The 21892-nt window shown below is 36.2% G+C and overlaps 1 protein-coding gene across 1 annotated transcript in view; it reads right to left on the minus strand.

Moving 5' to 3' along the window:
- Positions 1-21892, minus strand: part of LOC112043430 (knirps-related protein-like) — a 91766-nt gene that overhangs the window by 13148 nt on the left and 56726 nt on the right. The window contains exon 2 of the mRNA XM_024078837.2: positions 8504-8581. Within this exon, the coding sequence (XP_023934605.1) occupies positions 8504-8581 (78 nt within the window). The remainder of the gene's footprint in view (positions 1-8503; positions 8582-21892) is intronic.

Consider the following 21892-nt stretch of genomic DNA (forward strand, 5'->3'; position numbering starts at 1 on the left):
AATCGCCACAAAACCTTTAAAAACAAATTAGTAGCCGTGATTTATTACCATTGGGGACGTGAAGTAACTCTGTCCACTGTTCTTGTTTGGCAAAGTATTGGGCCATGTGGTCTTCAAAGACTTGTGATGATTGAAATGATTTTATATGAGTGGTTTAATGTGACTCGTTGATGTGAAAAGATTCCATTTATTCTAAATAACATCGCGTTTGGACCCGGGTCTTAAAGTTGAGTTGATAGCAGTAAGCTGAATCTATGAGCGAAATAATGATAGATTTTTTATATTTTAAAGGTGAAACATATAGTCTCTTTCATAACGGTCTCCTTTCTTTTTCTGACCATATTATGTGACTCTAAACGCGTTTCACGGCAGAAGTAAAATCAATATCGATATACAAGAAATTTGGTGTATTAATGTATCCTTTGAAAAAATTACTCCTAAAAATAAAATTAGGGTGACAAAAGAAGAGCACCGGTACAGAAAAATATCAATTGTTAAAAATATTGGCCATCTTTATGTCTGTCAATCTGTACTAATTAGTCACTGGATCTATCTAGTGGTTCATGCAGATTTCACAGGTAAATTAATAAAGGAACAAAAATAGGCATTGTTTTATCAAGATCAAAGTCAAGAAAATTTCACGCGAACAGAATCGGTGCAATAAGAAGACGCTTATAAATAAATTTTCTGGTCTTCTCTCCAACGTATTGCTCGACGATAGTAGTTGCGAAAGACAGCACTTTACCGCAGACGTACTCGCGTGCGCTACCGCAATTTGAATGTGCTCCAAATTTGAATATAATTTGGTTGCCGTCGTGCGACCGCTGCAGCATCCGGACGTGCAGCAAGCAACAAACGCCCTTGGCATCTGTGTGTCCTTACCTTTATGGTGTCATTACAAGTGCAATTTTTCATGACCTCTTAACATTGTTGGTAATATGTCTTGGCAATTCCCTGGTTATGTGTCCTAGTCTTAACTATTCCGAATTTGATGAAATGAGTACTTTGGTCGACGCCGTTGCATGTGTCTATGCCTAGCCTTAACTTTTGTTGGTATTGTCTTGCTTGGCGACTCCCTGGCTGTTTACATTTACGGTCTAACAAAACAGACGTTTTCAGCTTTATTGTGTCTTATTCCATATTTGAATATTCGAGAAATTTGGTTGGCGTTATGTGACAGCATCGAAATGTGCGACAACAAACGCCCTGTGTGTCCCTAGCTTTACTTTTAATAGTGTCATTACAAGTGCGATTTTTCACAAACTCTTTAACACAGTTGGTAATGCTTTAGTTGATATTTAATTTACGGTCTGACAACACTGACACTGCTAATCACCTCGTCACCACTGGATGCAGATAACGAGGTCCTGGGTTCCAGTCCTATGTCGGGCTAAGATTGGAGGTTTTCTTTCTTATGAGAAACTTTATTTAAAAATCACATTCTTATGTCATTATAAATATTATAAACTAACGGACGCTCGCGACTTCGTCCGCCTTTAGACCTCCTCAATTCGGCCCTCTGGCAAAATTTTTTCTTAGCGGACGTCTACTAACTATTAGCTATCTCCCTGCCAAATTTAATATTTTTACGTCTAATAGTTTTTGATATTTCATGATGACCTTTCGCATTTATATATTAAGATTAATCATATCATCCTAACCCGTTTTGGGGCCGCCTGAAAGCTTTATTTTCCCTTTCCTTATAGAAGAGGCCCGGCTCTGTATCAGGCAGTTTAAAAAAATAATCATTTATAATAAGCAGGTACCTAAAACTATTATAGTTTTGAAACATTTTTTGATTTTGTTGTATGTTAGTAATGTTTTTTAAACATGGGCAGGTCCAAAACTGCTCTAATAATAAAATAGTACAACAACGAAAGATTGTCGTACTTTCTGCCACTGCGCTAGACATGCTCAGTAAACACTGTTGACACCAGCGGCCAGCAGTGTGTCGGTCAGCTGACGAGTGATTGATGTGTGCGCGCAAAAACGTGTGAGTGCAAGCCGCTCCAATTACCGCCTCACACCAAATTACCGCTCTCTAGCGATACATCATTTATAAGTTTACCGCGGCTAATGGACTGCTGTATACGAATTATTATAATAAATAGTATAGACCGACTTTCTGTATATCAAGGAAAAGTAAGAAAAGATTAAAGTTGTTATTTTTTTTTCTTCACTACAATCTCACTTGATGGTTAGTGATGATGCAGTGGATCTAAGATGGAAGGTAACTTGACCTGGACCAATTAAGAAAAATCTCAATCGACCCAGATGGGGATCGAACCCAGGACTTTCGTTTTGTACGTAAATCCACCGCGCACACCACTGAGCACAGAGGCCAAACAAACTAATTTTAATTACAAAGGTTGAGTCTTTTTCTTTTTTGAGGCCGTCAAGGCCTTCGTCTTCTAAAAAATTTCATTTTTATTCTTTACAAGTTAGCTATTGACTACAATCTCACCTGATGGTAAGTGATGATGCAATCTAAGATGGAAGCGAGCCAACTTGTTAGGGTAGGATGAAGATCCATACCTTTCGGTTTCTACACGACATCACGAGGATAAGCGTTTTGCACCTTGGACCCACCATAGTGCTCTAGTGCAAGATGGCGGGTCTTTATAGCATGGAGTAAACTGTCCATTAACTTTACATCGTAACGCCATCGCAGCACCTCGAGTTTATTGGTGTTAATAGTGTTAGCTGACAATGTTGCACTTTATGAGTTATTTATACGCAAATCTTACATGGATAATTCTTTCATCTACGTAGATTGTATGATGCAATTGAAATAAAACAAATTGATAACAAAGATGTATTTCTTTTTATTTTTTGACAGTCTCCTCCAATTAGCAAAGGAATGGCCACATGACTTCTATCTAACTTATTGAAACCATCCATTTAATATTGTCCCGATAGTTATTTTAGTTAGGAAAGCTTCAACATCTTATGCACGCCATTGACGATCAATTATTCCCACGTTTCTGCAGCACCCACGACTATAACTGATCATGTATTGGTAACTGCGTATATGACGACTCGACTTATGAAACGTCATCGTTGCCGTTTGCGCTGCAAAAACGTGAGAATAATTGATAAAAAGCTTTCGGTTAGCTGTTGAACTGTTGAACCAATTGTCGGATTGTCGGCAGTAATGATGGAAATCGTATGGTTGATCTGGAGCCCTGACTACCTCTTGACTTATAACCTCCGTAAGAAGGTTCAAACTTTTATTTTTTTAATGTTGTTTTGCTTCTTTTTATGCAGTGGATTAAAACTATAAATATAGATTACATAGCCAAGGCTCCATAGCGTGTATGTAAGGCGCTCTAAACACCTACCTAATGTTTTTTTATGAGTTCACAAAAATTATACGATTACTGACACGGTCAATTAATCTCATGATCTCCGATATTCTATACCTATCTCATGTTGTAGGTCAACAAAAGTAAATTCATAAAACAGGTTGTCAAGGTCATACTTCACTTCTCTGGATCGAAATTGATGTGAACTTTTGTTTTAAACGTTTTTAAGTTTTTCTTTTATTTCTACATCGATATACATTTCCTAAGATATGTAGTTTTTAAAAATTTAAAGTTTTTTTTTCTACATTATAAATATTTTGATTATACTAATGGTGATGATCTAGTAGTTAATTGTGAAATAATTATTACGTAAACGTGTTTTTATTCTAAACTATTGAAATGGTTTAATGTACATAATTATATTACTTTTAGGTTGCCTGCCGCATCTATCGGACGACGGTATCTATTATATTTCACCAGTGGCAATAGACAATCAGTTTAACTTTGAACAAATTTAACGTTGAACACTCATGAAGAAGGTTTAAATATATAAATATGGACTTTAGCAAGGTTAATTGGGTAATATATAACAAATCATAAAATTTTAAAATGGAATTCAATTTATCACAAATCCCGCGGGAACCATTTTTTTGGGATGTGTTAATCCATAGTAAAATCTATTTCCATTCCAGCCAAATCTCTTCAGTAGTAGCGGCGTTAAAAAGCAACAAACATACAAAGTTTTCCGTTTATAATATTAGTAGGATTATTGTAACTTCTGCGCTCCAAGTCCTTCAATGACACTGATATCTCATTATGGAGCGTACAGTAAAAACACAAACATAATAAAGAGGAACATCTTATATTTTGTATATCATTGTATATACATATTGATATTACAGATATTATTTGTACGAGCAATTAATCTTATATGTCAGGGGTCAGCTCAAAAGGTGAGTTACTATGTTTTTATTAGATTTTTTCTCGCATATTATCCGTGATTTGTATTGACTGTTCAGAGTTTATTGCATTTGTTTGTTACTAAGTATTTTATCGTCATACCAGTGATGCGCCATTTGCTATTAAAAATAAATTGTGGAGTTGTCGTAGAAAGAAGATCCTGGATTTGATTCTCGGTAGAGTCGATTTTGCTCAGGTCAGGTAAACAGCAAACAAGCTGATTATTTTAAAGAAACAGTCAGTGATTTTGTACTAGAGCTAGACCTTTGTTATTTAGAACAGCTGAAAATTTGTCAGCCAATGCTCTTACCATAGGTAAGTAAGTACGGACGGCAGCTATAGAGTTCAGACCATGATGGCTTTGGGAGGTAGGAGAAGGCTATCGCACTTGTATGTCATAGACCATTTTTTAGCACGTATATTGTACCCCATTCCCATCCAATTAAGAGATAATACAGCTTCTTCTAGGATTGGGTACCAAATTAATTTAATGGGTCGAAAACATAAGACTTGCCGGATCTGAGATTCGGCTGGTAGAAGGCTTCGGCCGTGGCCACCCTACGGAAAGACGGTATAGCTAAGCGATTTAGCGTTCCGGTACAATGTTGTGTATAAACCGAAAGGGGTGTGGATTTTCATCCTCCTCCTAACAAGTTAACCCGCTTCCATCTTAGATTGCATTATCACTTACCATCAGGTGAGATTGTAGATTTTATAAAAAAAGATTTTATGCTATGAAGCTATAGATGCATAGGACTCGAACACCATGCCCGACCTTTCGTTTCCACTCGTGAACACATCATTTAATCATTATCATCAATCAAAATCATCTTGATCTTTATGTATTTTTGATGCCATACATTTGGTTGGTGTTTGTATAATATCGCTTACATTTACTTTCGTATCATATGAACTTAATCGAGTTTAGTTATTAATTATTATTATTATCAATAGGTTAGTATTATCTAAGACTAGCAGACGCCCGCGACTTTGTCTGCGAAATAACTGTAATATTACAATGGCACTTTTTCTATGTAGCTAGGTACTTCACTATTTAAGAAGTAATAAGCTATCCTTGATAGCCCAGTGGCCCAGTGGTATCCTTGTTAGTCAGAGTGAAGGAAAAACATCGTGAGGAAACCTGCATATCAGAGAATTGTCTTAATTCTCTGCGTGTGTGAATTCTGCCAATCCGCATTGGGCCAACGTGAAGGACCATTGGCCTAACCCCTCTCATTCTGAGAGGAGACTCGAGCTCAGCAGTGAGCTGGATATGGGTTGATAATAATGACTATACCTAGGTATAAGTATCTTGAGCTTATTTTATTCAATGACAAGTTACTCCTAGACCTCGATCTCACCTGAACTTAGTGACGATGCAGTTTAAGATGGAAGTGGACTTACTTGGAAGAGGTACAAAATCAGTTTACCTACCTGTGACAGTTTCTACGCGGCATCGTACCGGAACGCTAAATCGCTTGGAGGTACGTCTTTGCCGGTATGATGGTAACTAGGACAGCTGATGCTAAACTAATTTGATCATTGTTAACAACCTATTGAAATAAACATCAAAACACCAAATCAACTGAGAACATACAGTAAAGGGAAGTCAGTAGACACCAGGTGACATTTATCAAATTAAATCTCAATTTCGTATATATCAAGTATCATACGCCAAAATTAGTGAATTAGCCAGTTGGGCCGATTTAGAAATTATAAAACCTAAACTGAATGAAGCTGGGAATCGAACTTACGACCTCTCTGTTGAGAAGCACAGCACTACAAACTGCGTCAGGTCAACAAGTACCTCAAGTACGGCAGTCAGAGTATCTAGGATGTTACATCGGCCGATTGACCGCGTTTCCCGCATCCTGCGACATTCTGACGCAAACGCCATTGTGGTTCTGTTCCACTTGGTGCGCTTGCGTCACCCCTGCGCGCCGGCTGAACCCGCCCAACCTTTGCGCTAAGGGCACCGAGGCGAACTGTACCATCTACTGCATAAATATGATATGCTCCAATACGAGCTGGTGGGATTAGGGCCATAAAGTTTGACTATTGTTTTTTTTTTTAAAGTTATCCCTTGACTACAATCTCAACTGAAGTGATGATAGAATCTAAGATGGAAGCGGGCAACTTGTTAGGAGGAGGATAAAATCCACACTTCTTTCGGTTTCTACATGATCATACCCGAACGCTAAGTCGCTTGGCGGTACGTCTTTGTTAGGGTGGTAACTAGCTTCGGCCGAAGCCTCCCACCAGCCATGAGGATGTATTGTTGGGCCAATGGCTCCTATATAAGTGGCAGGTCCTGGCTTTGACTCCTATATAAATATAAAGTTTGTAATACGAGTATGCCCTAAACTCGTTAAGTTATTTAAAATAGGAACTATTGTATCATAGAGAATTGCTTTCATCATTATGGTTTTATTTTTGGCAAAGAGAACGATTTGAATCCACCATTTTGCGAGTTCGAAGTAAATATCGTTCATTTATCATTGGTAACCCATTTTTGGCTTACTGTTGAGCACGAGTTTCCTCTCAGAATGAGAGGGTTTATTTCAATAGTTCACCACGCTGGCCCGGATTAGCAGACTTCACACACAGAAAATTAAGAAAATTCTCAGGTAAGTATGCATTTCTCACGATGTTTGTTCTTCACTGTGATATTTAATTATGCACATAACTGAAAAGTTGGAGGTGCATGTCCCAGACCGGATCCAAACTTACACCCTCCGAATTGAAGGCAGAGGTTATATCAACTGGGATATCACGACCACACAAGGTAAATATGTCAATAGCCAATAACAGCGAAATAGAAACTTGTTATAAAAGTAAGCAATTTTCGCATCCTCCAAGCTAGAAATCTCAACTACACTAATTTATTGCTCCAACAAAAAAACTATAACGGATTGTTGCGTGAACGAGTTATCCATGTGCATCGCCCGGACACTGTTCTTTAAACAAACTTGCACGCTAAACTAGTCACAATTGCTATGAATTTCAATTTAAATAGAAGTTAAATTTGTGTGTACAATTTTGTAAATATGTGCGATGATTTTGGTACAGGTGTGTATCGGATTCGGATTAACGCAATTAATATTGAATCAGTTTTGTATTTGGATGTTGTTGTTCGGTTATTGGTCTCTAAGTGTCGCTTCACATGGATGTAAACAATTCGATATCGAAATGCATACAGACACACATTTAGTAATTAGTAAAACGAATTTGGTTGTATGAAAAGCACTCTGAGGAGAATGTACCTACATTAGTTGTATCTAGCTTCTTTTAATCGCTACATTTCATCTGATGTAAAGTGATTTCCGCCGAATGAGAACACTTGCACATCAGAGAAATATGACGAGAGGGGTTTGTTTTTGGTTTATTTGAATCCATGAATACAGGGTCTTTTTTTGTGAATATTATTCATATCTCGTTAAACATGGCCTATGTTCCCTACGTCCTTCTTAAGAAGTGAATACCCGTATTTGTAAGGCAAGAGTTCAGCCAGCGGGGATCGAACCCAAAACCCTTCGGGTTTGAGTCTGGCCCCTTAACCGTGGAGGCATTCGAAGCCTAAAACCTTCGCATTGGTTTGATAGTATTTGTAGTCGTCGAGGCAAAGTCGTGTGCATGTACTAGTCGGTATCGTAATGTTATTGTTCGTCTGAAAGCGGCATTAGGCCTTGATACAATTACTCAAAAGTTGCACTGACTATTTTCTACGCCGTTTCCTATTTGATTGTAATTAGATCTATTTTACTAAAAAAATATTATGAAACAAACGCGTTTCAGCGTTCTTATAAAATATTTAATTTACATTTTTTATTCGCAGTTTTGTGTTTCTATGACATAAATATTTACGTATTTATTGGAATATCATAGTTAAGTAGCATTAGCCCAAGTATGTGACTCACTTTGATAGGCAGCCAAGAATTTATTAAAATAGATGATGTAATGTCCTGTCTAGCAGATGGATGGGTAGACCATCGCTGCGTTTTCCACTGTGAGATCTCCAATTTTGCACCATGGGGCCTCAACGCCCATTGAATATTCGACCTATATCTACTGTAATATCAGCTTTGGGGCTAGTAGAGTTGTGCCGGTAACCGATTTTTTGCGGATCTCCTTGTTTCTGATTTGATTACGATCAGCTTGCTCCATTGACCGCTGAGTGAGAGTATCTGCTTCTGAGGTTCATAGTTAAGGAGACTTGAAAGCTAAATATGAATATTTACCTTGCATCCCTCGCACGTGAAGGCGCCGAAGTGGAAGCCGGCTGCTGGCTCGCCGCACACTTTGCATTTCTGATTCATCTGTAACAACATACAACACTGTTAAAACAAAACCTTTAAAAAATTACTTACTATAGAGCAAAATATGTTGAATATGTTGATGTTATCAGTTATATATGTCGCATTGCTAAAACAAGATTTTAATATTACTGCCAATACTTCACGCCAATGTTAGAGTTTACTTCCAGACCGGGAAATAGGGTCAGACGTGAAGCCAAAGGACTTTGAGGTGCTAATCTGGAATGGCGTCTCTGTCCTTAAAAATGCACAGTTGTTATTCGATCCGATAGACCTTGGTTTAATTTACTGTTTCATATTGTATAAGAAAATAATATGAATATCATTGGATTCATATTGTATCCACTTCTGACAGTATTGGTGAATAATTTGAGGGGATAAAATATACTTCATTTAAAAAAAAAGATACATTAAAAAACGCTATTGGTACATGGGGTTATAAAGCCATTTTAGTGCTTGGGGCTATGAATACTTTAAGTAGAGTATCTGTTAACAAATTGAATAAGAAATACCCTGAGGCTTAACAACTTCATATATGAGTCTTAGGAGGACAAGTACACACACTTTTTAAAACAGGATGCATTCAAAGTAGGATAGTGTTACTATATTGTACATCAGCCGACGCCCCGCGTTGTTCCCGTTCAAGGGAGAATACGGGGATACAATATAACCCATGACACTCACAAATAACGTAGCTTTCTATTGGTAAACGAATTTTTAAAATCGGTCCAGTAGATCCAGAGATGACCCCCTAAAACCCCCACAAACTTTAACGCTTTATAATACGAGTATAACATTAGCATATATAATTATTATGTATACTTTTCCACCCAAAATCACTACTACCTCGTTGCGCCAACTAATTTAAAATAAAAAATAGACTTACTGATTAAAAATTGAAATAATTTCAAGAAACGAATAAGTAATCTCGCTTAAGCACAATGTATCGGCAAATCGTTTCTCTTATCAAGCGCTCTGCCGCTGATACGCGTAACGCGACTCATTTGGCGGTTCATTTTAAGGATCGTGGCGCATGTTATTGGTTCTGCGGTATAATGAAATCGTTGTTATAATTGGAATTGTTTTTAGATGATCGATATGGCTTTTATGTACCTCGCATGCTGTGATTTTCTTTTGTAATTGCTTTTTTGTAAGTACAAATTAGAAAAATAATAATGCACTAGCGATTTAGTTTTAGAAGCGCATAGGTATGCTTGGAGTGTCATGAGCAGAATTTCGCACGAACTCTTCACATTGCAAGAAATTGGCAGCAAGTTTTGGGCAAAAATCAACTTTTGAGCAACAAAGTTTCGTGCTAAAGACGTTGGCTACAATTTTGTGAACGTCCCCATATTATAAGAAATCGAGGTTAGGTACCGAGTTTTGGGCAAAAATGCAAAGATACTCTAGAGATGTTGTACCTACTGAAGGCGTATAATAGAGCCTCATGGATCGAATTTTCCAAAGTATATACAAGAAAATATGGATCAAACAACAAAAAATTAGGATGATACTCACCCCAAATAGATTACCCGCCGAATATTTGAAAGGGAACGGAAATACATATATTAAAGATTTGGCAAATTTTTCGATTAAAATAGACCTATATGTAGGTAGTAGTAAAGCATGTTCACTCAACATCGAGTGAGAACTTGCTAAAGCACTATCATCATACAAATTAATAATAAATAAATTATTTTATTTTCTATGGCTCTTTGTCTTTCTATTTATTGTTACTTCACAAAAAGGATATTCCAACAAAATCCCAGGCGGTTTAGGAATTCCATACAATCCAGTATACGATTACGCATGTAATACTGCAACCAGTAAAGAGAAAGATAAACCAAGGGATTCGCAGAACAAAACCTATCGCAGTTAACTCGACAACCCTACAAACTCATCCTTTATCTCAGCCCGTACAACCATCAGATCATACAGACGACCCATTGTTGAAAATCCGCCAAGCAATTCACATCCATATTTCCAAATTACAAAGCACCTATATTCGCGTGCGGATGTAAATAATTTTGTTAATATAAAATTATAGTTATAGCGCTGTAGTGCTTGAAACAATGGATTGTACAGACTATACTATTGTGTATAAGCGCTGACATCGCTGATGTAAGCGGAACAGGTGCGCGGAGACGTTCCCGTGTCCTAAGACGCATATTTCCGAACAACAGTTAAATCATGTTATGTGGGAACTTCGTGAGAGCGAAATATGCCTACGAAAATGGTTGACAGAAAATATATTACTAGTGAGTATATTTTTATTGTTTTATGTTTTGTACATTTTTACTAATTAAAATGAAAATGATGATGACGAAAAAATTTATATAATGTATGTATTTATATGTCTACGATTTATTACATAATACTGTACCGATATGGATTTTTTGTTATGATAATGTATATATTATTAAGGTTTAGGTATACTTAACTTACAAAACATTATTAAAAATTTATAAAAAAAATTTACTTAACTTATTATTTTTCTTCAAATCTTTTTAAATTATAATTTCTGAATAATCATGAAATTCTGAATTTAACAAAAAATCTACTATAATAATAATCTATTAGGTACTCTTATTAAATAAATGAACAAATTTAAATTTCTGAAGGTAATATGACTTGAAATATTTTATAACGATTTTTCAAAATTATATACAAAGTAAACGGCGACCCCGTTAAAAAACCTCTAGCATATAGTAAATACGCAGCTTGCGCAGGCGCATCGAGTAAATCACCCAGCACGGGGTCCTCTGCGCTTATCGCCCGCTCATCACGGGGCCCGCTCTAAATTAGATCGAACACGACCCCAACTACAGCCCAACAATAACCCACTTCACAAACAGAACCTTATTGGCACACACTTAAAGTCTAAATTACGAGTGGTGGTGTTTTGTTGGAGCAATGAAACGCATTGGACGCGTTTGTAAGTTGGTAACGCACGATGTCCCAATGATTTGTCGGTTTTATGATATCGCCTGCTGTATTTTAATATTTTGAGTCGCTCGTTATGTTCCGTGCGATATCGGTTTGCGATGTAATCGATATATTTTCGTTCGCTGTAGGTAATTTTAGTTTCGGTTTTCTGTAGCTGCACGGAAAAAGGGTACTGCAGTACTGCATTATATTTTGTAGTAGTAGAGCCTTTTTTGATGAAGCTTGTCCAGGGAAGTAGGTACTATCGCCATATATCTGCTAACAAGCAGCATCGCTTTATGCCGGTATATTTACATGAAGCTTGACACATAGGTCAATTTGTAGAATGTTTTCTTTGCATGCCCCGTTTATAGGCAATGGTTTTCCACTTTTCATAAATAGGTAAACGATATGATTTACTACTATAAAAAAATAAAAATCTTTTGTCAAATATTAAGAGTTAGTATTAAAATAGCCTATCTAATTTTAAGAATTAATGAGGATATTAATGTAGGAATGTTTTTCCTTCAATCTGTATTAAGCAGTGTGCAACTTCTGACATTGCAAAAAAGTAAAAAAAACCTTGTATTAATTAAAATGTACGTGGCAGATTCATCACATTTAAACATGTACAATATCGCATAGTTCACGCAATAGGTGATACCTATTTAGCATTTCCGAGCTGTCACTTCTGACGTATCCTCGGGATTAATTTAAAAACCTTCACACCTTTATCAATTTAGCCGAAAAAACTCCACACCTTAATAAATTACAAAACAACGCTTTCAATATGCCCGTCAAGCAAATATTAAGTAATTAATATGGTAATTGCATGTCTAGATTGCATTCGAGATAAATTATGACCGACCCGGTGACGGCCCTTGCGGTTCTTTTTGCCAAAATCGAGACATGTCATAAGTTTTCGGTTCATACGCCCGACTGCCCTTTGGCACGCTTGCTAATCAACTTTACACTTAACATACAAATAAATAGAGTTGATATTTGAGTGCGGGTGAAAGAAAAAAATGGGATGCGTAAGTTCAAAATATGTAAGCGCAACTGACAAATTAATTAAGTGGTACTCGAAGGGAATCGATCTGCTGAATCGAGTTACATGCTCGAATACATCGGAATACGGATCGAGTCGTCGATGCGTTCGCATCGCGAATGATACGAGAGCGATGACCGCGATTTTTCGGTGTTGCGATAAATTCTTTCATTAAACCGATTATAATTATTATCAGAGCATTTTTTTCGTGATAAAATATTTCTCGAAATATTTTTTTATAGGTCATATATTCCGTTTGTGCCTGTCAGCTTTGTGTTACTTTGTATTAGCTGATTTGCTCAGTGTTAGCAATTATGGCGTTCACCCCCAACTCTATGGTCGATTCTAGAAAAAGCCTTTCGAAAACATCGCTTACGACCCTGACAATACCGAAAATATAAGCTAAACAGCGTCTTCGCTGTCACATCTAGACCTCCAATCAGACGTCACCCGGACGGTTCAGCTTCTGACATACTCATGGCAACACACCCGTCGCGAATGGCCTTCTATGCCAAGGTCAGAATCTCACAAGAGCCGCCATTAGAGAGCCCTTTTCCCCATCTGTTCTACTGTTTCGAATAAAAAGGTATCTCCCCTGAAGTCACAATAAGATTACAGAATCTAAAAAAAAAAGAAACTCAAGTGGCTTCACGAATCTATAGTTTTCAAGTAATATATAGACCAGATGTGATATAGACCACAAAAGTTGAAGGTAAAAGAAGTTTATAATAAGTTTTTGGACCTAAATCCCCATCCAGAGCATAGGTTCCCACGCGCCGGGCGCCATGTAACGGCGGCCGCAAATGACAGGCCGGTCCACTTCACACGCCCGCACCTCACGATACATCTGTGTTGATGGGCTAATCGCGTCACACTCTGCGTTCTGTGGGTAATTGGAAACGGAGAGTAATCTATCGAACTGTGTCTTATAAGGTTGTCTTATATGAATCTAGCTGTGCCCCGTGTTTTCACCCGCGTTGATCGCATTCCTATGAGTATATTGAATTGATCATGTGGGAGTCATACCAGATATAACTCTGTGCCAAGTTTCATCGCAATCCGTTCAGCTGTGATGGAGTAACAAATACCCCTAAAATAGTCATTACGTTTTTAGAGTTCTCTGCATAATTTTCTTTCACAGGAACCTTCTTCAGACAAACACTAAGAAATAGAAAACAACAAAAACATTATGGGCGGTGCACATAGAACGATGGATGTTAGGGTATCAAGGTGCTGGAATAGCTACCCCGCAACGGAAAGCATGGTGTTGGTCAACCCCCTACTGGACCTCTGACATCAAGCGGGTAACATGGAGCCGCTGGATGTTTGCGGCTTGCGACTATAGTGTTAGGAAGTACTTATGTCCAGTAAATAATGTTCGTCGGATGAAAATAATGATTATTATTGAATGTCTGTCTTCACCGTTGGTTTCTATGAAATGCCATGAAAGACATGAAAGACAGTAGACAGTGCTTTTTGAAAAAAAAACAATATAAGTGCCTACATGTTTTTGCTATATTGACGGTACTGACTATCAATTCTAAAACAAATTCATAATAAATTATTCCTATTCAGCATACATATCTTATTGGAATGCTACTTATTGGTTTTGAAAATTATATTTGAGTTTGGCTAATAAGATTTTTTGCCATAAACAGAAACAAGTAGATAATTGATTCTTCAAAAGTATGATGGATTCTCAAAACCTGCCATGGTCTCAGTGGGACTCCAGAGAGTGAACAAACATAAAGCAAAATTAATCGAATACAGGTGTGTTATTTATTATTATATAACACTATTTATTTCTTTAACACAATTTCAATAAAACGGTATAGGTTATTTTTTTCGTAAATATTACAAAAAACCCCTTATTTATTTTATTTACTGTTTGATTAAAATTAAGTTAAAAATTACATCACATAAAATAATACAAGTATCAACAATATCAGCTGTAGATAACTAGTTACTCAAAAACGTAGTCATCGAGGATTTTTTATGGTATGTTTGAGATTTACTTGTAGTAGGTTCAAGTCTTTGTGCGAGAGCTTATCGGGGATGTACTATCGCTATGCTTATTTCTATTGTCAAGTATAAATTTATTTTCTTAATAGCTTGTAGTTATATACATGGTAGTAAAAAATAATCGAAACTTGCGACAAGACCGATTTTAATGGCCCTCTCCCTCTAAGATAGAGACGATTATTAAGCAACATAGGCAGCTGAAAATCCATTGTTCCCGCGGGATTCCTGGAAAACTGTACGCGGACAAATTCGCGTCCGCTTGTCTAATAAAAGATGGAGCCATGGCTTCCTATCGTGTCAATTGCAGCAACAGGCGATTGTTATTCGCGCGGCAAGTGTAGCTCCTCTAAACAGCTGCGGGCCCATTTCCATTGTTGCGCTGTTTGACATTTCGCCGGCGTAAGGGCATGCGAAACTTGATTTGAAAAATCTAAATTCTAGGGCACAAGTATTTACAAATGGCCGCTTGCGTGCCTCGATTCATAAAAGAAGACGCTTTTTGCCTAGAATACGAACTGTTTTAATTAGGCGCTATGTGCCACTTCTTTGATCAACTGTTTTTGTATTTCCATTTGGTAATTGCCTTTTTTAGGATAGATTAAATAACTTTTATTCGGTAAAGTTTTTTTATAATAATATGTGTGCTAATTAGCTTACCAACTCGTGTTGGAACGGTGTGGTACACTGCACATAACTGACAAGTTGCATGCCCCGGTCAGGATTCAAACTTGCCTTTCGAAGTCACATCCACTGGGCTATCACGGTTCATGATGCTGATTAGAATGTAAAACACGTTAATAGATCCACGACCTAAGTTTAGTTTTAGCTTTATTAGACGATAGTTTACCTAATTACCTATTTTAGAAAGAAGAGCTTTAGTTGCCATTAAGTAAGCTCATATGAAACAAACGAATAACTATAACTTTAAAACTTTACTATTATATCTTCCGACATTTTACACTCAACAAAAACGAATCGAATCGTATCGCATTATACATTACGACAAAAAGTAAATAAGTTAACGAGGGCAAAAGAAAAATATAGAGCTAAAGAAAATACGTCCAAGGGTTCTCACCGGTAAGTGAGCGCGACCGATTGGTAATGTCGGGAAAAGAATAGAAAACATAATAAATGTATTTGTCGTATTGTTTGGTTTTTAGACTCTTGAGTAGGTGCTATTTATTATTGCTGTCTTATTCGTTAGCATGTGTCTTAAACTTAAAAGTTCAGGGTTAAAATTTTGGAACAGGTAAAGACAGCATCATAAAGCATCTATTTATTGAAGCAGTGATAGATGATTTTAAAAAGCCATTTCCATTTTATTGGATAAAAGATTTTATACCATGAAGAATATATTGAAGTATTTTAATACAGACATTAGTCTGTCATTGCAAAATTATTTAGGTTAATAATTGATCTGTGGATGGATATGATCTAGATGAAAAATACAAAATTAGATTAAAAGTTTTCTTAAACATTTCGGGAGTTTCCATAAATCTCTTGATTTTCATATTAGTGTGTTGTCATTTTTATTATTTTCCTTCACTTACTCTATCTAATAAATGAGAATGGCTTAGGGTTGTACATCCAAGAGGGGAAGGTTCAATCAGGCGGTCCTTTACGTACATTCTAGCTCAAACTTTTCATTTAATTGGATGAGTAAAAAAAATATTAGTCGTATTAAATATACTTATTCAAAGGTTCCTTTTTAAAGGCCACACAAATTACACGGTCGTCAAATCTGTGTTCCACAACATATTTCGCTGTGAAAAGCTGCAAGTAAAAGCTAACGATAACATCACAATATATCTCGGATGTTTTACGATCATCTGCGAACGTGATTAAACATTAAAAGCGGACCGATCGGAATATAATAATACATCATAAAATCTGTAATGCCGCCTTTGCTGAGCGCCGCGATCTCTTGATTTCGTTTTGATAGGCGATAATTTGTTATGCTCTCATGGTTACATACCCTGGATTAGAGCGAGTGCGCACTAAAGACTGTAGTGTGACGTGACGTGTAGCAGCGACAGTGATTGTACCTATTATTTGTAGAGGAAACACCTCGAGCAGATCCCAGGACTTGTGACCTTGGGAGTAGGCTTAAGGGATCCCTTTAGAATGCATTACACTGACTTGTAACTGACTGTCTGACTCCATTCCTACATTAAGCAACACAAAACACTATTACACAGAATCACAAATGCGACTGGCAGCGTGACGGTGTTAACGCTGCCTAACAAACAACTGTAATAAAATCATCAAATATCCTCTTATTTATATCAACAATGACCATCTGTAATTGAACAGGCGATGCTTCTGCGCTCGCCCAACCCCCCCCGGTGACGCCGTAGTGGTTCCGCAGGGAGCTATCGGCACCTACTCAGACAGAAAAAAAAAAAAAAAAAAAATGTAATTGAAAAGCTTGTAACAACAATACCTTAAGACTTTATGAAAACATTCATGAAGTCCAATCAGTTAAAATCGGCATTTTTTTTATTTAGTGACAAATTAGCCCTAGACTGTGATCTCACCTGATACATGGTGATGGGCTTGCTTGGAAGAGGTACCAGTTTATTCTAGCCTTACCTCTGATGGTTACTACGAGGCGTCGTTACAAATTAGCCCTATTGTATGCATGCAACAGATAGCATACAAGACAAATGTTTCCAAAAATGTGTGTTTACGCCACGACATAAATCACAAGTAGCACTGGTGAGCATGCCAAGTCGCTGTCACGTATCAAAATAAAATAACAAAAACTAAACAAACACAGATCCGCGCCGCCGCAGGTGTGCGCCCTCACTTAAACGATTCGAAAAAGTTTTTGCTCAAAAATGTTAAAGCTTTTGACGAGATAATAAACGAGCTGCTAGCGTGGTGTTGTTTGTTTTTGGAACGATGATACGTTTCCAATTATGCAAATAAACATATTATTTCTTGTAATATGGTACAGCCGCTTATATAAGAATAAGAATAAGAATAAGAATAAGAATAAGAATAAGAATAAGAATAAGAATTGTTTTATTTGAATAAACTCGGTACATATAAATAGCAATGACGTCCTGGCCCTTAAACTAGGTAAGCCCGTGTCTTAAGGGCCAGTGACTTCCCTGGGTACATTTGCTACATACAATATCCATACAATATCCAAAAGAATTTTTACAAAGATCTTAAAAATACATTACTAAAAAAAAAAGAGTTTATAATTTTTAATGTTGTGTGCATGTTAGTGCGTGTGTGTGTGTGTGTGTGTGTGTAAATACATGCATGCGTGTAAGTGCGGGTATGTCTGTGTGTGTGCGTGTGTGTGTCTGTATGCGGCTATGTCTGTGTGTGTGCGTATGAGTGTGAGTTATAACTAGACTTCTTTACCAATAATATTATATTTACCTTTACTATTAATATTTAACTACTAGATTAGGTACTAGTTTCAAAATACAATCTTAATTTTATTTTATTTGTGGACTAAATATGGATCCATTATGTTTTCCGTATTATCATAATTAACTGTAGATAATGTGGATTTTAACCACTTTTTTAATGAGTGTCTAGAAATTTCCGAGATATTTTCCTTTCTGTTCATGTACCTATACAGGTATGGAGCTAAGTAATTGTACTGACGTCTGGCAAAAGTGGTTTTTGTTAAGGGTAAAGGAAAATACGTTCTGCGCCTTATCTTTCTATGCTGTATGATGGGTTGGGACTTGCTCTTGTGATGGCGTAGTACAGTAAACATTATATATAGCTGACGTACAGAGAGCAATTCAGAATCTTTGTACAATTCTTCTGTTGGGTATCTACGCCACTTTTTCAGCATTACTTTAATGAGTGCTCTCTGCGCTCTTTCTACTTCTATCATGTGGGTAGCAGCAGCTCCACCCCATGCAGGTATACAATAGATAAGCAGTGATTGACAGAGTGCAGTGTAAATATTGAGAAGGCTTTTTTGGTCTAATATGTCTCGTAGATTTTTATCGTAATATATTAGAATTACATCTTATACTAACATTATGGACGCGAAAGTTTGTATGGATGTTTGTTACGCCGCTACTACTGAAGCGATTTGGCTGACATTTGGAATGGAAATAGATTTTACTCTACATTAACACATAGGCTACTTTTAATTCCGGAAAATCCATGGTTCCCGTGGGATTTGGGTAAAACTAAATTCCACGCGGAATAAGTCGCGGGCGTTCGCTAGTGACGTAATAAATTAATAAATAAAAGCTCCATTTGAAAAGTGTAATTTGTGAAATTGATGAAAGTTTTGTACACAACTAGGAGACTAAGAATCAAGATTAGGAAGAAATAAGAAGCAGGTATGACAGCTTAATTATTTAAATCAAATCAAAAATCATTTATTTCAAGTAGGCTCAGTTTACAAGCACTTTTGACACGTCAGTTGACTATTTGTAAAGATTCTACCACCGGTTCGGAAGGCAGGTTCTGCTGAGAAGATACCGGCAAGAAACTCAACAGTTGCTCTTTTGAAAAAGTCATACAGTATTATAATTCACAATTGATAACAATTACAATTTCTTATAGTTTTATTTCCTGTGTGAAGGTGGAAGCTGATCCAATGGCCTCCAAGCGCTTTTATCTTTAAGGAACTCATCAATGTTGTAGTAACCTCGACTAAGTAAATGTTTTTTAACACATTGCTTAAAGCTATGCATTAGCAGGTCCATCACAGTCTTGGAGATCTTGTTATAATATATTATGTTCTCTGGGCTATGGGAGTTTACCAAAACCGTCAATTTTCGTAACTTGAGGCTGCCACCGAGAATATCTCAAAACAGAAACCTAATAAGTAATAACACATTCAATGTTTATCTAAAGCACTGGACCTTATGGTTCAGCGTTCAGCTTCAGAGCCGAATGACCAGCGAGGCAGTAGCTATTTATTAAACTACAGACAACATGAGCATAAATAGACTTTATTAATTAATTCCAAGAACAACATATTAATTAAAATAAATAAAAACTAAGAATCAAAAGTAAATTGAATTTAAATTTATAAGAAATAAAATAATTATAAAAAATACACACCATCTAATTGTTCACCCAGAGCCAAGGTACGCTGGCGCTATTAACCCTCTGGATGGCAAGGCAAACCTTTCGGCCAAATAAGCGCCAGCTCTTAGGTCACCTGACGCATGGACCAATTTGTCAGACATAGCATTAAAAATTTTTTAAGAATCTGTTTTTAGTATTTTTGATAATATTCAAATACTCGTATATCTACACGTACCAGGTATTTCCAGTCAAATTATAATCGACTAAAATTATGCTACAGACTGTAAATAGAAACAGAAATTCCAAGTTATCTTGATCGAACCCATTTTTTACAATTACCACTCGAAGAAATACCAAGTGGGTGAATAATAATGTTTATCTTATGTTTGTAATTAAACAAAATGGCCATACATTAATAGCAATTAAGGAATCTTAAACGAACACCTAGAACCTTTCACGTTCGCCATTTGTATATGCCGTTGACGCCATTTTTTATTAATTTGCGATATTTTCGAAGACTTACCTACAATTTTTTTACTATTCAAGTTTAAGGAAATCCAAATATTCAATTCACTTCTTATTCAAGTAAAATATTTATTGTAGGGATTTCCAAACACCACGATCCGCCTGCATCCAGCGAATCCCCGCGATTTTTCACTTGGTAAAGTTAACTAACAGACAATATAATTGATATTTAGTAAAATATTAAATATCTCTTATTAGAATATTGTCTATATTAAAAAAAAATAATAAATGTACGTATTTAAATGTCCATTTCTACCAACGTCGAACTAGCACGCGTTGAAAACAAGGTTCTTGTTATTAATATGGTCTATTATGTTATAAGAGCTTTTAGAGGACATTTAACTGAACGAGATAGACATCGCCGGGGCCGGTTAATTGTGTGCCGACAGTATTATTTATACCAATTAGTGTTGGGCTGATATATGATATATTTACGAGTAATAGATCGAATTATTAATAGAAAACAGTAAATAGTGGCAATAATGATTTCTGTACATAATAGTGAGTCTTGGCTTAAAAGCTAAAAAAGAAAACATACAGCACTTAGAACCATCGATCGTAGCTTATTTATCATTAATGAGTTTTTTTTATCACCATCACTTTATAAATAGTCCTACGTTAAAAGTACTCTATAGTATAATTATATGTCTTTTCAATGATATTTTACTAAAATTTTGGCTCTACTAGAATAAAATCAATTGTTAAAATCCTGGAGTTTTTAGTTGGAAGAAGAACTTATTTATTTAGGCGGTATTTTGAAATATTTACTGAATAGGTAGTAGATTCATATTTTACCTATCAAATATGGATACACTAGTAATTTGAAAACGAGTTCAGTCAAGCCATGTAACCATGTAAGCCATATAAAAGTGCTTGTAACTTAAAAGGAATTTATAATTTTTTGAATAGTATAATCGATTACGCAACACATTTTACGTCTAAAACTTCTACCAATATTAACAATAAAATATAACAATGTCATTCATTCAAATCATTCAAATATTTGTCGTTCGGAAAGGGCTGAATCGATAAAAGGGACATTATTGATCGATATGATCGAATGATTAATTGCACATAATCGATATAATTCAGGCCCCCGCGGTTCGACGCGTCATCCTGACGTGCAACTCTTGACAGCCCATGACAAATTGTTGTGACAAAATATTTCAACAGTTGCATCAATTTATTCGGACCAACCCTCTATGGTGATCGAATCTCACGTAAATCTACAGGGTGACATTTTGGTAAGGCTCACATAGACGAAAATAAAAAAAAATCTTTGAATTCTTGACTTCAGAATTCTAGCCTACGATAAATTGCAACTTATTATGGAAAAATAAAAATAAAATAAGATTAGGTATAAAAACGTATAAACATTATAATAAAACGTTACTTGAGCTGAATATTAAACAAAATTAACAATTGCTTTGATTCCATATTTAATTTAAGTTATATATTTGCTTTCTTGTATCATATAAATAAGTTTCGTCTATAATATTATCCTAGTCCATAACTATCTGATTATTCCTAAAAACTCACCCTGTAACCAGTCGAACATAATACCGACATATGCATAACAATTAAACTTTAACTGCAACAGCGTAAAGACTAAAATTCGTTAACGAAATTTGCGTATTGGGTATACTCGTACATTAGCATTTCGAATGCGTAACGCAGGCACGCAATGACGTAGCGTTCTGAATTTAAAAATTTGAATGAATGAATTCACGTTCGGAAATAAAGAAATGAATGGAACTGCTATTTGTAAGATG

Source organism: Bicyclus anynana, chromosome 15, assembly GCF_947172395.1.
Source record: "Bicyclus anynana chromosome 15, ilBicAnyn1.1, whole genome shotgun sequence".
In the NCBI taxonomy this organism is placed as follows: Eukaryota; Metazoa; Arthropoda; class Insecta; order Lepidoptera; family Nymphalidae; genus Bicyclus; species Bicyclus anynana.